Source organism: Zalophus californianus, chromosome 7 (genome assembly GCF_009762305.2).
Source record: "Zalophus californianus isolate mZalCal1 chromosome 7, mZalCal1.pri.v2, whole genome shotgun sequence".
NCBI lineage: Eukaryota > Metazoa > Chordata > Mammalia > Carnivora > Otariidae > Zalophus > Zalophus californianus.
In genome coordinates this window covers 40,063,443-40,079,689 of record NC_045601.1, presented here as the reverse complement: position 1 = coordinate 40,079,689, position 16,247 = coordinate 40,063,443, and the positions used below count along the sequence as shown (strand labels likewise).

General features: G+C 36.2%; 1 protein-coding gene and 1 long non-coding RNA gene across 3 annotated transcripts in view; one reads left to right on the top strand and one right to left on the bottom strand.

Annotated features, from left to right (window-relative positions):
* The window catches only part of TRDN (triadin), a 360,457-nt gene that overhangs the window by 180,175 nt on the left and 164,035 nt on the right, over positions 1-16,247 (bottom strand). The window contains exons 11-12 of the mRNA XM_027601775.1: positions 14,647-14,706; positions 13,767-13,826 (exon numbers count right to left, since the gene is read on the bottom strand). Of these exons, the coding sequence (XP_027457576.1) occupies positions 13,767-13,826; positions 14,647-14,706 (120 nt within the window). The remainder of the gene's footprint in view (positions 1-13,766; positions 13,827-14,646; positions 14,707-16,247) is intronic.
* The window catches only part of LOC113926623, a 38,995-nt gene continuing 38,053 nt past the window's right edge, over positions 15,306-16,247 (top strand). For both annotated transcript variants that reach the window (XR_003521372.1, XR_003521371.1), the window contains exon 1: positions 15,306-15,463. This is a non-coding gene — a long non-coding RNA (uncharacterized LOC113926623). The remainder of the gene's footprint in view (positions 15,464-16,247) is intronic.

Below are 16,247 nucleotides of genomic sequence, written 5' to 3'. Positions count from 1 at the left end.
ACTGTCTCTTGAGCTGCAGTGTTTAACTCCTTCCTACCTTACCTCCCCTTCCCATTCTGAATTGGTTATTCTGGTCTACTTTGTGCTGACTTTCACACATCCAGTCCTTCTGATGAAGGCTAAATTCTTTCCTAGCAACCATTTTATAATAAAGTTGAAATCCTGGCTTTTGATGTGTGTTATACTTTTACAAGCTCTCTACACACAAGGAGGAATAACTCATACATTAATTAGCTTTCTGCCTGTGGTTTTATTAAAACCACTTGCTAGCAAAAGACCTCACACATTGATTATAGCTGTCATTTTGATAAAATTTGAGTGAGGCTAAAATTCAGTTGGAACAGCAAATTAAAATTTGCACATACTTGTGAGACCCAAAAGCTGAAACTATGGGTTCTATTGGAAATGAAAGAAATTTGTTCAAACACATTGAAATGGCAAAAGGCACGTGGTTAGAAACTCAGTTAATGACCTTGCTGCATGAGAAATGTTACCCTGGAGTTATCTTCAGCCAGTGGTTCATGGACAGCCTTTTTTACAGCATTGTGGAGAACTCAGATTTTACTCTGAGTGAGACGTAAGCCTCTATAAGGTGGATGCAGGTGGAAGTGAGGTCTCTATCGGCCCAGGTCCCTGAGTAGCTATGATGAGTAGAGCATTAACACATTGAGTAGAGCATTAACACATAACACACATTAACACTTTCTCAACACATAGCATTAACAAGAAATAAACTTTGCCAAAATTGCTGGAGTTTTTAGGGGCTTTGTTGTTGTGGTTGTTTTGTAGTGCAATCTTACATATAGAGGCCAGAGGTGATGGTGCACAAACTGGTGTGATTCTTAAAGATCGTGAGAAAGGATCAGCTACCAAACATATTTCAAAAGTGAGGGTGACAGGATTTAATAATAGGTTGAGGAGGAGAAATAAATGCGTCGAATTTGATTCTGAAGATTTGGGTCTAAGCAAAAAAAAAAAAAAAAGAACTACGTGATAACTTACTGTTAAGAAGAAAAAGCTAAGTATAGTGAGCATATTCTGGTGCGTGTATGTGTGTGTGTGTGTGTATGACAATTTGAGTTTGTGGGGGTTTTTTGTAAACCATATTAATTTGGGGATATCTAAATGGTATTTTAATGAAAATACAAAATAGGCAAAGAGATAGGTGTGGAGTTCTGATAGACATCAGAGCTGGAGACTTTTGGGACTCATCATCACAAAGCTGGTATTAAAACCATGGGACTCTATGAGGTCACATAGGAAGTACAGAGAGAGAGAAGACACTTAGAATTGAGTCCTGGGGTGCTTCCCCTTTTAGATACCAGAAAGAAAGGGAGGAATCCAGCAAAAGAGACCAAGGAAAAGTGACGAGAGAGGTTAAAACTATGGTCCAAGAGACTGAGTGAATAGAGATCAACTGTCAAATGCTCTTGAGGATTCACAGTCAGCTTTGGTAATGTGGAGGTCGGTAGTAACTTCAACGGGCATTGTATGGGGACGAAAGCTTGAGTACAGCAGGTACGTGAGATACTGGAAGGAGAGTGTAGACAACTCAAGAAGAGTTTTGCTCTAAAGGAGATCTGAGAGATGGGATGCACTAAGGGGGATGCACCATCAACAGGAGGACTTTAAAAAAAAAAAAAACATAAGAGATGGGGTAGCATGTTGTATGCTGCTGAGAACGACCAGTCGAAGAAGTCAAGATGAATTTGCAGAGGCGGGAAGTGCTGGAGCAACCAACATTCCTGAGTTAGCAGAGGAGGATAGCATATTATGCCCAGTGCAAAGGTTGTTCCAGAAGTATAAACATTTTAACTACTGTACTGCATTCAGCCAAGAAAGCTAAGGATACAAAGAGACAGATGAAGGATGTTAGTAGATTCAAAGGTCAGAGCTTATAAAAGCTCTCTTCTAATTGTTATTTTCTTAGAGAACTAGGAAGCAAAATAGTCAGCTAATGGAGAAGGAGGGTAAATAGGTGGAAGTTGAGAAAAGGGGAAAACATATGGAAACGGTAGTTTCAGAAAGAGGAGAGTCAACTAGTAGTAGAATTACATTCTAAAAAGGAAATAGAATCACAGGGCAGGATCATTTCAAAAGACTCAGCATTGACTCAACATATGTCCCCCAAGCCTGTGCCTGTGAGGCACAGCAGGAAGTAATATAAATTCCTAAGAACTTTGGTGCATATATATATTTTTAGGGAGCAGAGGGTCCAAGTATTTCATCATATTCTCTTGGTAGACTTGTTTCACATGTTCAGTTCCATGGTGGGTTTTTTTCCCTTTGTCCTCTGATTTGTATAACTTGAGTATATACCCACCTCTACATCTGCATAGTGTCTTTCAGGACAACTATTTTTATCTGCTCTGCTCTTGATGTATTTTAGCATTAGCCTTTTCATTTGTTCATCTTTGTGACTTTATATCCTAAGATTAATATAGCTAACAGGATATGGGCAGTGACTAACATAATTGCTATACTTTTTCTTGAGGCTGAAATTATTTTTTTGGAAAACAAAAGAGTTCTTTTATTTTTTTTTAAGATTTTATTTATTTATTTGACAGAGAGAGATGCAGCGAGAGAGGGAACACAAGCAGGGGGAGCGGGAGACGGAGAAGCAGGCTTCCTGCTGAGCAGGGAGCCTGATCACGGGGCTGGATCCAGGACCCTGGGATCATGACCTGAGCCTAAGGCAGACCCTTAACGACTGAGCCACCCAGGTGCCCCCAAAAGAGTTCTTTTAATTAAGGAATTATTATATAAGCTCCTGTGACTCCTTCAACTAAAGAGGAAAATCTCCAAACACATAACCACAATTCTTATTTTCAAACCTGAACACTTTTGTTGTCTGAAAGCTTTTTACCCTGTCTTTTGCACCATAAGTAACTGTTATACTAACCCTCTTACCTTAAGTTTATTATCACTGGAATTTTTCCACTGAGCTGTCTCAAGATATTTTTACCCTGAGGACAATTAATCATCATTTCATATATATAATATATTTTACTTCCTTTTTTCAGGGTCCTGGGTTTATGCGGACATCAATAACACATTCTCTGACTAGATTTGGAACACTATTTTATGCTATAGTAGACAATCAGGAGAGTGTGAATTCAGATTATATACAATGACCATTTGCTATGACCTCACTTCCTGGAATCAACTCTTAACCAAAATTGTATTTCTTTATAACTAACCAATTACAAGAGTTTGACAGATGGCTAAATTTTAAATCATGATAAAAAAAAACCCTGCATTTACAAGGTTAAATAATCTAGACATCAGTTTCACTTAGCCTGATGTTTAATTTTGGAAAAATTAAGTCTGATCAGTCTCCTTAAATTCAATATAATCATTCTTCTGAAAGGATTTATTTTCACAAATCCCAGAGAGATATCCACTCCTCTTCTGCTTGAATACTTGGAATGGTAGACTTCACTGACTGAAAAGATTCCTTTTTTTAAAGTTTTTATTTTATTTTATTTAGTAATCTCTACACCCAAGGGTGGGCTTGAACTCACAGCTCCAAGATCAAGAGTCTCATGCTTTTCCGACTGAGCCAGCCAGGCAATCCCGAAAAGATTCTTTACATGATCTTCAATATCCTACATTATCTTTCCCTATTTTCGACCATTGAGTCCTAATTCTCAGAGGTAATAAAGAGTAAATCTACACCCAAATAAGAGAGTACACCAAAGTTTTTAATATGGCTTTGATGTTCTCCCTGGTTTCTTGTTTCCATTTCATAGTCCCAAAGTACTCTTTTCTGAATATAATCTGATTTGTTTTAAAAGATCTTTTTTTTTAAAATCAAAGATTCTTATCCAAAGAACAGTGGAAGGATTTCATTCTTTTCTCTACATATAATATTTTAATTAATGAAATCTGCAACTTCATTTACTCTTGTTTTCCATACTCTACTACCCTATGTTGAGTTACTTTCCTAAAATACTTAAGTATTCTCCCCATAGGTGGCAACTAAAAAAGTTGTCCTTTATTCTATTCTATAAATAAATTTAAAAAATTAAAATCACATGTATTTCCCCTACCTAGAAATAGCTTCTTGAAGAGAACTCTTATTTTTTTTATTTTGTTTTGTTTTTTTTCCCATGTAGTGACTACTCCATTTTATTGTGGTTTTATTACACTAATTTAGCTATAAGGGAATCAATCCCTCCCTCCCCCCAATTTCAGTCCAAATATTTTGGACAAAGTTCATTTGTTCTGCTCAAGGGATAGGAACTAACCCTAACCTAAGACAGATTATTTCTTCATTCTCACCGCAAAGGTTAGTTCAGGAATGGGCCCATAGAAGCAGTTTTACTCAAATCAGGTTTTCTGTTTGACCTCTCAGGAAGCCGACCTATTCTTTTTCCCATAAGACATAAACAAGAGAGGGTGTAGGGCAGGCAGCACCTGATATGGCCAATTTGCAATCATTTGAGCCAATACCAAGGAATCACAGTCTAAAAAAATGGAGAGATAAATCTCATTTGGACGATATCATTTTACCCCTGGGTCAAGCTGACCTTGAAGAGAGTTTACTCTAGAACTGTAATTGGATAAATAAATAAGTTCCCTATTTTAAATGGCCTGCCACTTGTGAAAGCAAGTATCCTCAGTGATAAACCACTGTTAAAATTTTATGTGCTCCAATCTCCATCCTGTTTAAAAATACGTTAAATGCATCTAGGTCAAATGCCTAATGACATAAGTCTGTGGCATTCCTGTTCTAAATGTCTAATGGGCAACCTACCTGGAAAAAGACAGTTTCCATACTCATGCCTTGCTCTCAGTGGGAGCTCTTGTATCTGCCCTGTTGGGGCAGTGCTCACAGTACATTATAAATGTCTAGGTATTTTCCTTGTTTCCAAGGTCTTTAAAAACAAGTACCATGTCTATTACACTGATCTATCTCCAATATTTAGCAGATTTCCTTGCCAATATTATGCCCTTAGTAAATATGTGTCGAGGGACTGAAGGAACGAAAACAAGATTTCTATAAAAAAAGAATTAGACTAACAATATATCCCCTTTATTTCTTTCCTCGATGCTTAGGCCTGTCTGCAATATGACCTCAAACTAATAAGGGAAAACTGAAAAGAAAGAAAGGACAAAGACACTTAAGCAATCTACAATCATCATTTCCTAGAGTTGGCAAAAAAATATTTGAGGGTTGAAAAAGACAGTGGGATTTCTTCAGTGAGCTCCTACTGCTTTACTAACCGGTAGCCATGGCCAAGTTACGTACCTGCTCCAATTCTGGGTTCTATAAAATGGGCATCATATTCCCCATCTCAAGAGTTGTTGTAAGGATTAAATGAGAGAACAGTGAATACATTTAACTGTTACTATTTTAAAAATGCTCTTGATAAAAAGAATACACGTTGGCACAATTTGCTAAGCTATTTCGAAAATTCACTTTTGGTAAACTGGGAGAAGCTGAACTTGAAGGAAATACCACTTTAATGTTTTTTAGGCTTTACTTTCACAGAATGAAAAATCTTATAGACTTTAGGACATGTAATTTTTAAAAATTAGTAGATATTTCACATCTATATGCTTAAGTGTTTATCTCAGATCACAAGGAAAACTCAGGCTATGTAATTCCCCAACAAACCGGTCAAAATCCTTCCATATCTTCTAATAAAAATATCTTATTTCTAATTGATATCTCACTTCCTGTACCACTCTGATATCTTCTCATTAAAATTTAATTTATGATGTTTGCAAGAGACCACTTTGTTTTGATGTTAAATTATTTTGTTTCTTATTTTTTTTTCAGAAAATAATTCATTCTGAATATAAACTGTAGTTAAAAATAATTTATCTAACATGGGTACAGGAAATACTTAAAATATCGATATGCCCATGCAAACAGAGAAGAAATACTTGTAGTCTATTTACTGATTTCTTTCTTAAGAAATCTTAATCTTCCCTCTTGAAAGTACTTCACAAAATGCAACTCAAATTTAGGGCTTATTTCTTTCTGTCTTCACTGGGAGAGTAGTTCTGATTCTCTATAGTAAGTATTAAGAAGATTAAAATTAGTTACTCGTATACCAGTCCCTTTTTTCCAGGCCTAATATGTTTTAATATAAGCCCTTTCCCTTTCCGAGGCTTAAGATGTATTTTAAATTTTTTTTTTTTAAATCAAAATACCTTTGCTTCATGTTAGCATTGGACCCAAACACACTTTTGCATTGTTCAAACCAAAAGCTAGAATATGGAGGATTATCTCCAGAGAAACCACAGCATGGCATGATATTACTTCTCCCTCACCTTCTCTGAAGCAGTTTAGTTTCTATGTGGGTAATCCAGATGTGATAGAAGAGGTAATCAAAGCTATCATATTAAGTAACAGGTCAACAGACGTTTTTGTATTGTTCCATTACAAAATCCTTTGCCCTCTAGAGAATAAGCAACTATTGTCTTACATCTCTGTGATTACAAAACACTTGAAAATATATTCTTTTGCCTTTGGGGCAATTCAAGCATTGTAAATGTTTTTAATATAGTCAAGCTGCCATTATCTGAACTCAGACTTGCAACCTAATCTTTACGGGAACAAAATGCTAACTTGAAAGGCTTATACTGTTGCCTTATAATTACAGAGCACCCCAAGTCAAGGAGGGGAATTACTAATTAGATCCAGTCTATTTGTGCCAGATTTCCCATTATTTACTTGCTTCAATAAATTTTTTACTAATTTCATTTAGAGCATGCATTAATATAATTGCCCTGATATCACTCAAAAGTGTGTGAAATATCCATTTCTTTGTAACGCGATATTAACTAGATTACTACAAAATTTATAGAACTCTGGAAAAAATTAATCTAGGTTTCAAAGTGGTTAACAAATAATACTTAGCTGATATATTCATCAAATCCTTCCCAAATACATAGGTGCAAAATACAAAATTCAAATATAAGATAACTTTCTAAAACCAAGTACTTCTCAAATAGAGAAGAAGAGATAGAGCGAGCATAAAACCCTGTAATAATCATCTCAAAATACAAGTCTGGAAAATAGAAATTTGCTCTTTTAAACTAAAACTTAACAGGGAAAGCATATGAAAGATACTATGTATTATCTTACCCAGTGATATCTATACATATAAATATTTCAAGGAAGTTACTTTTAATTACATATTAATTTATTGTAGTGGTCTGTAATCTGTGCCATGTAAATTATTTTGAGCTCTAGTAGCTCGAACAATCTGTTACAAAAGATTCATAAAGGAAAATAGATGCTCTTCTATGTCTGGTAGGCATAAAATTTAATGACATATTCAAAGCTATATGCTTCTGTAAAGTATTATTTACAATTTCTCACTGACAAAAGGAGACTTACACAGAGAAATGAAATCAAATAGTCAAAGATTTTAGTTTGTGCAGAATTTAATTGTATTTGTCACAAACAATAATTAAAAATATGCTATGGAAATAGATAAGGTTGCATTCTTTAAAACAGCATAACCTTATGAGTTTTGTGGGGTTTTTTTATGAATGAATAATTCTTTAAAAACATTAAAGTACTCCTCACAAACTTACTTTTTACCAGTCAGTGAGCATCAAGAACATTTTGATATGTCTTTTTCTAAAACTGAGGCTTTCAACTCAGCCTGTATTTACTATTGGAGTTTTAGTTTTATCACCAGAGCTACCTAATCTTACATTGTATTTCTTGCAAATGCGTGCTTTTTATAAGGCAACCTAGATAGATTCTTCTTCATAACTTGAAAACACCAACTTTTTACTACTGGAGCATCTGTGGCATTATCTCCAAAAAAGCAGATTATTTTTTTCACCCATGTGCTCATCGAACAATGAATTCTAAATTATCCCTTAGACTTCCATTTATCCCCTGTCCCTTTGAGCATCAGTCTCTCACATTGTGTTTATGTCCATAGGCTCTAAATTCACCTCCCAAAACAAAGCTAAACAAGACAAAAGAGAGTCTCTACTTTTTCATATAGACACAATTAAAAAACCATCACTGCTTTCTTCTCCATTTTGCACTGCCACTGCAATCTGGCTTTCTTCTTTCAACTCCATAGCAGGTGCTCTCCTCTTTCCTGCCCTCCTGTCACAGCTTCTAAGTAACATTCACAAGGTTGACGACTTTGTGATTCTTGAACCATCCATTTCTGAAATGTCTCTAATACTGAACTCTTTTGCTTTTCCTTTAACCTCTCCACCAATTCCTTTCAGCCTCTTTTGCTTTATTCCATTATCTAATCTCTACATGTTGGAATTCCCCAGGTCTTGATTCTGTATTCCACTCTCTTTTTCTTTTGACACAATCTCTCTGGGTAATCTCATCTACGCCCAGGGCAATAACTATGATCTATATGGATTTCTGTATTTGTAGCTTTACTTCAGGATCCCATCTGAGATCTAGACCCATATATCTGACTGCCTCTTCAGAGTACATGGGTTAAAATCCTGACCCTGACATTTACTAGTGTGTGACGCTGGGCCGGTTACTTAACCTCTCTGTGTCTTAGGTTATTCATTTTATAATGAGGATTAGAACGGTTTGTTTATTCACTTACTATAAATATTGAATGAGTTGGTATCATAAAACAGCTAAAATAGTTTCTGATACAAAATACGAATGATACGTCACATACACTTGAAACTTAACATACTCAAGAGGAAACTCTAGATTGTTCCCATCACAGTTGTTCCCCATATAGGCTTCCCCTCTCAATAAATGATACCATCTTTTAACTGGCTTACCTCTTCCCTTTTCTCCCTCTTAACCATTATCAAAATGAGTATATACTTGAACAAAACATAAATCAGAATGTTTTCTTACACTGTTAACACCCTTCAAGTGTTTCCTATTACACTTTTATTTTATTTCATTAAAGATTTATTTATTTATTTGAGAGAGTGAGAGTACATGAGAGGGGGGAGGGTTAGAGGGAGAAGCAGGCTCCTAGCTGAGCAGGGAGCCCCATGCGGGACTCGATCCCGGGATTCCAGAATCATGACCTGAGCCGAAGGCAGTCACTTAACCAACTGAGCCACCCAGGCGCCCCCTATTACACTTTTAATAAATACAAACACCTGCATATGTCCCTGCATATTCTGACCACATGTACTTCCTCTCAGATGTATTGTATGTATATATATATCACATGCGTGTGAGTGCGCACGCGTGCGCACACATACACACACTCATCATATTCACATTCACACATCGCATAAAGATGCACACATCAATGGCTGGATCCTTCCAATATATCAGATTCCAATTTAAATGTTGTCTCTTAGAAAAGCCTGTTTTAACAAGCTTATCCATTTAAATAGCTCCCTAGGTTTCTGTCATTACCCCAAATTTGTTTCCACTATGGCCCTTACTCCAAGTTGTATTTATGGACATTATATTCACTAATTCACTGTGTGCCTCTCTTATCAAATTGTAAGCTCCATTAGGGCTTATGTTCATTTACCCACCTCTGTGTACTCAGCACCTAATACAATGGCTGGTAGGTACTAGGTAGGCATTAAGTCAATATTTCCTGCAAGAATGCATGCAAGAATAAATGAATGAGTGAATTCGCCCTCTTCTAACAGCTGTTCCAGAAAAACTAATCTGGTTTTTCAGGATCTTTCTTGTAATTTATACTACTATTCAGATAATTCTTGGGGGGGGAAATCATGTTGCAAAGTGTAATAATAAAAGATTTTACGCCATTATCAGTTATCATGTCAAAATCATTTTCATAATTAATAGGCTCATAAACATTACAGGGTGGTAATGAATTTAACTCCAAAAAGTGTATAATAACTGATAACTCCAAAAAGGCCTATCTGAGAGAAACGAATCATAGTTTTGACCCATTTCTATGATGGTCTATGTGTTTTCTCCAGGTTATAATTGTTTCATTACAAGGAAAAGCAACTTTTAATTTTTTTTAACCATTATCATCTCATCAAGCATTAAGAAAATTATTTCTTCAAAATGTTATTTTGTGAAATAAAGAGAGGAAGAATAGCCATGCTTCTCTGATCTACGGTTTAGGTAAAGAACAAGTATGTCTCGTGGGCTCTTCAAACTGCTGCATTTCTATCACGCTGCTTGATTGAGCCATCTTTGTGCAATTCAGGACTTCAACCACCTTCTCTTATTATATGAGTCTTAGCTTATAAAACATGTCTGTATCTTTACGGTAGAGACCTTGGGTAGCCTCTTTCAACTTCCTTCCAGTTGGAAAAAATGTAATGCCAAAACCCCACATCTTCCAGACTCACTTGTGGTAGATGTAATTCCACCAGTCAGATGCACCTCCAGGAGACTGAAAAGCAGAAATGTTTTGACGGAGGTTATTTGGATGTGAGTCAGTTGCCACGGCTGGCCTCAACATTTCCAGGGTCTAGCCTGCGAGTGTCAAGAAGCAACTTCAGTGACTGAAGCAGCTTCCTGACCGGCTGACTGCCCTGGTCTCAACAATCCAGGAGCAGCCCCTTGACTGCAGTTCTTCCAATCCTTCCACCACCTGTGTATGCATCCACTCTCCTGTACAGAAGCCCTTCTGCTTGTCCTAACTTGAGTGGCGTGTTATATCTAATGCTCAAGTCTGATATAAGCATAGGGAGATGGTTCTTAGAAGTTTTATATCCTTTCTTGACTGCTTTTTTTCATGGTATTCAGGCTGAAACATACCTCATGACACTGAAAAAATATCCTCGTGACTTTTTTTTCCACTTCATACAATGTTTTTTAAGTGGCAGCTATTTGTTTGCACCAGGACAACTTGAAATATATACAAAACAAGAGATTATTATAATGACCCCTCATGCACCAATTACCCAGTTCCAACCATTATTAATTTGTGAACTGGCAATTTTATATCATGCAAAATCCCACCCACATTTTCCCTAGCATAGATCATTTGCAAAGTGTGATTTACCAGTTTCAGGCAGTAGAGGCTCATTTATCATAGAATTTAAGTCTTAGGTTGATTTGCATCTACATAATTATAATATATAAATGTAATAAAATAAAATAACAAAATAATATATAGGTAACTTTATATGCTATATAAATGTAAATAATATAAAAGTCAATATAAGTATAATAAAATATCATGATAAAACCCATAAGTATCTAAGCGTATATTATGCCTTGTAAATTTTCTACTCTTTGGGGCTAGAGTAGTAGCATCCTACATTCTGCCATATTCTTCCAACTATTTTAGGAAGAAATGACATATGTGCCCCAGCTCTTCAAGATTTCAGGTTATTTTCGATTTCTCTCATTATCTCTGGAAATTACTACTTTCACGTTTCAAACTGGCTGTTTTTAAACCATATTGCCTCTCCCATGAAAATACAGTTGGAGAATTATTAAACTCTAAAAAGAAGCAAGAGTTAAAACCTCTGTATCTGTCTATCTGTCTGTCTCTCACACACACTCATACACATAAACACACACACAAGTTTGAGTTTTTGGGGGTTAAGCGCTTGTAAACAAACAATTTATACATATTTCCTAGTTTTAAGAGCCAACAGTATTTTTTGTCATCAGAAGTGAAAATGACACACAAACACACAGGGAAAACTGGTTCCCAGAAGGACAAAGTTGTTTTTCAACACTAGCTGAGCAGCCCTCCCCAGGTATGCTGAGCAACTGCCCAGTTCATTCTCTGTTTCCATGGATGAACACAGGAGCCCTGGCCTTTTAAGAAGTGGATGAATGAACTCTGACCTTGTGGGAAGTGATACTGGCATAATCAGTTCTCTTGCCAGTGGTATACCACCTCGCTTTGACATGACTGCTGGGCTAATAACACAGGTCTCCCAGTAGCAGAGAAATACCGAATTTTCCCATCACTCACTGTACATAAAGGTGTGTTGCCTTTCTCCTAAAAAACTGAAACCAAACCAAAACGACAACCACACACATCCTGAGTTTTGGCAAACGTATTTTTCTGATTTTGCATTTGCAAACATAAAACAAATACTTTGAAGGTTACAATTCAAAACTTCCTTCTGCAAATACCTGGCGAAACTGATGGCCCAGAAAGGAGAACCTTGTTTCCCTTTAGCACCCAATCACAATCACGGCACAGGTACACTGACCCCAGCAACCAAGTTCTCAGTATCATCATATAGTCAGAATTGCATTTTCCCTTTCTTATGATAAGATACATGTTTCACCAGGGACAGGAGGAAAGCTTTAAATCAAACAAATTGAATGAGTGTTTGATAATACAACAGACTCTACAGTAATCCATCCCTAATAATAAAAATTTGAATGCAAAGTATTTGGCAATGAGTTCTCAGACCCACAGAACACCTGGAGGTCACTTCCTGAGCATTTCATGAGTCATGTACCATCATGCAACTCCTAATATTTTATAATTTTTTTTTTTACCCTGCTTATAGCATGATGTTGAGGATTTCCTGCAATTCCTATTTGCTACTTTCTAGTATCTAGTTTGGCATCCTATCGTCTCCCTTTCCAGGATCCTTCACCATCACGTTACCCCCACCCCAGCATAGGCTATATACTCCCTAGGAAGAAAAAGGTCTTCCTGATGCTATCCAATCCTGTTCTCGCCACACAATGGCCTACTTTGAAGCTCTCTCTTCAACCTCTCCTTCACTGAAGCTTACCTACTGCCTCATTTTTTAGGGTGTTGTTTCCAGCCTATTATTACACAGAGAAGATCTGGAAATCTCATTCATTTTAAGTGTTAATAACTGAGAAGAATTAATTTGCTACCCCGTATACACAGGTCCTTGGAGATTTGCATTTTAATAGAGGACAATTCCTTCATAACTCAAAGGAATGGAATATCTCTAATGGTGGAATTTCAAGCATCACTGACACCAGTGGAGGAAATATTTGGGGTGAGAACACTTAACACCAAACCATAATATCTCATGGTATAAGACAACTATCTTTTTCACCTAGACTTAAGCTTAACCTGAATAGAAGTCGGTATTCATGTTTGAACAAGAATTAAAGCACAACTAAGTATAAAGCAAAACTCTAAGCTGTTGAACAATGCTGTTTCTTAATGGGTTGCATTATTCTCTCTGAGCTTCTTTGCTTTGCAAAGTGGTGTTATTATGCTATGTAACTCTTCTCACTTTCATTATGTCTTCACCAGGATGGCGTTAAAGGTCTCTTCAGCTTCACTAAACCTTAGACAGGTTTCTTTCTGACCTTAGGCTCCTGCCCTCCCTTTTCTAAGAGCATTTACTTCAGAAGACTTGTATTTGTAAATTCTTGCCCTGCTTCTTTGAGATAAAAATCTTTTTAAAAGGCTCTTTCCATCCCTTTGAAATGTAATCATCAAGAACAATAGTACCCAATCACAGAGTTTCCGTGGGATAGTAAGAATCTCACTCCTTTGGGGTGTCTTGCTCCAAGTTGTAAAACTACACTCCGGTCATGAAGTCATTAAGTTAAGAAAAAAGTTTACTTTTGCTTTGAGTGGGCCATTTAGCACACACAGATGGCTTACAACCCTCTGCCCCTTCCAGCTTATAAAAAGCCTCCTGCTTTTTATTTCAGTGAAATTGAGTTCAGAATGAGTTGTGACCTCTCTCCTCTATTACAACAGCCTTGAGTAAAGTCTTCCTTGCATGCTTAATTTTGTCTAGTGCAATGTTTGCTTTGACGGCTTGCACATGGACAGATTTAAGTACCTATATCCCAATTTGTTTACCTTGCCCCAAGATCTTCTCATGAGCAAGCATCATGAACATAATCTGATTGAGGAGACAAAATACGATACCTTTTTTTTTCACATCAATGGCAGTGTCCTTATCCGTTTTCTTTTTGACATCTTCTTTTTCTGGTAGTGAAATGGGAAAATTATAGGCATTTATCTAGTTAATTCTCATATATGTCAGGGCACACATGACTGCCATTATGGCATCCAACACATCTTCTATAGAGTAATCTGAAATCAGTGCCATAGTCATGCCAAATATGAGTAAACTAGCACCTTCATTACAGAATAGTGGCTCTGGTGTGTTTTCTCTTCAAGAAGGGAGAAAATTTTTGCTAAGCTCAAAAAAATTTTTTTCTCATGACAATGGGAACATTAAATGCCATTATTAATTATGGTATAATTCAATAGTTTTTTCTGAAAGACATTAAAAGGAATATATTGAAAGTTCTCTGGGCTATCAGGCCACTGGAAGCATGCCAGAAGCTCAGAAATCTCTGGAGCTCACTTGGGACTTCAGATGCACTGTTTTCAAATAGTAACAAAATACAGCAAACCAATCAACTAGTTTTTCCCCCCTATACATTCTATAGTTGTTCTTTTGATAGACACTTTTCATTAAACCGAATGAATAGGAATTCTTATATTTGTATTTGCAGTCAAACGAAGTACTGAATTAGAGAGAATTAAGCACCACTCCCCAGGAAGAAAAAAATTCAATCAGTAACAATTTGTAAAAAGTGTTAAGGCATGACTTTTCTTTTTAAATATTTATCAAGTTCAACTTTATTTGGAATAGTTATAAATCTCAAGAATGTTCGTTAATGACAATAACAATATAATTATTAATTATTACTCATTCTTTTCTAGAAAACAAGAGCTTTGCCAGTAGCATTGTAAAGGGATCTTAATTGACTTGTGTGTTAGTTTTTAAGTTACTTACCTTTCTTTTTTGTTTCAGAAGTCACTTTCTTCTCAGCTTTCTTCTTTTCCTCTTCTTTTTCTAGAGAAGAAAATTTAGTACAAAAGAAAAACCAAGATTTGAATGAAGCCTTTACTGTTAAGTCAGTTCTACCTCCAGATAGCTTTGTGACTTTGAGCAAGTGATTTAATCTCACTAAGCCTTATTTTCCTCATTTGTAAAATAATAGTACTTCCTTCAAAGTGAGCTAATGTTTACAAAGCACTCCGTACAGCGCCTGGCTCAGAGTAAATGCATAAAATGGTAGGTTGCTAATATTGTTTATCAAATGAACAAGATAGTTTGAGCTTTCTGAACCAAGCTATCGCTTGGTGCCTAAAGTAAGATAGTAATATATGAAATTAAAATCTCATTTCTGAGGAAAAATACTGCAGGTAAGCTAAAAGAATTACTATTTTGTTTTCTTTTCGTATGTTCAATGTCATTAGAAATAATACCCTAAGGCCATTAATGATATCTGTTTTGATTTAAAAGTTTCTCAAATCTGCTTCTTGTCAGCAGGCATTTGGAGCTTGGTGACATCTGTCTGGCAGTATGTTGGGGACATAATTTCCACTGCCCTTTCTGAGTGGTTATATCAACAAGGATGCTTAGGTTTTTTGCACCCAGAGGTTGCAGAAATTCTGGGTGCCACAGAGAATGGCATGTATGCTTCCAGACTTCTCCATGGAAGATTTTTTTTTCAGAGATCTGAGAAAGTCTTGGTCTGACAGCAGAAGGAATCTCAAATGCCTCGCCGTAGCCACGTAACAACTGGACATCCCTGGACATGGTTCCGGTAAGTGTATTCATTTCAAAAAACAAAGTGCTATAGAAGCACAGAATTGTCGAAATGGAATACTCAGTGTTTTTAGGTTTGAGTAAGGTTGATGATGGAAATCGACTAATTTTTATCCTCAATTCGTAGTGCTGTTTACCTTATATTTGAAATACCTTTCTCTTTGTCCCTTGTCTCTCCTCACAAGTATAGATGCCAAGCTTTCAAAGATTTTCATTACCCAGAACTATTATGAGATCGTTTCTATGCTGAAGAAATTCAATGCATAGTTCTAGTGTGAATGCTGAACTTGTCTACTAATGATTGCATCTTATTAAATATAAGAATTAATTCATTCCCTTAGGTATAGAGATTTTTTTTACCTACAAGATCAAAGACAACACTTTCAGTGTTAGAAGTATAATTTATAAAGAACCCCTTCTCATGACTCCTAGAGATAAGCTCATGTCGTAGGAAGAAATGTATTCACACTCTTGTCTGAATGTGTCTGTGGTGTACCATTACACTTGCTCATCCAGTCAGAAGGAAAAAGTCAAGAAGTCCAATTGTGATAGTTCCAGAGTTAGAAATAAACCAATTGAGTTCCACTTTGCCTTTTCCTACAGGTTTATGCATATTAAATATGTAAATCGTGTTTCAAATTCTGAATAAAGATGTTTTTGATTTAAGTATCATTACTTTCAGTTGGTCTGGGAGAAATTTTACATAGCAGGGCGTTTTCCATCTTATCTAAAAAATGCATATGCCAGACAATTGAATAGGCATTTGCTAATTGTCTGTGCCA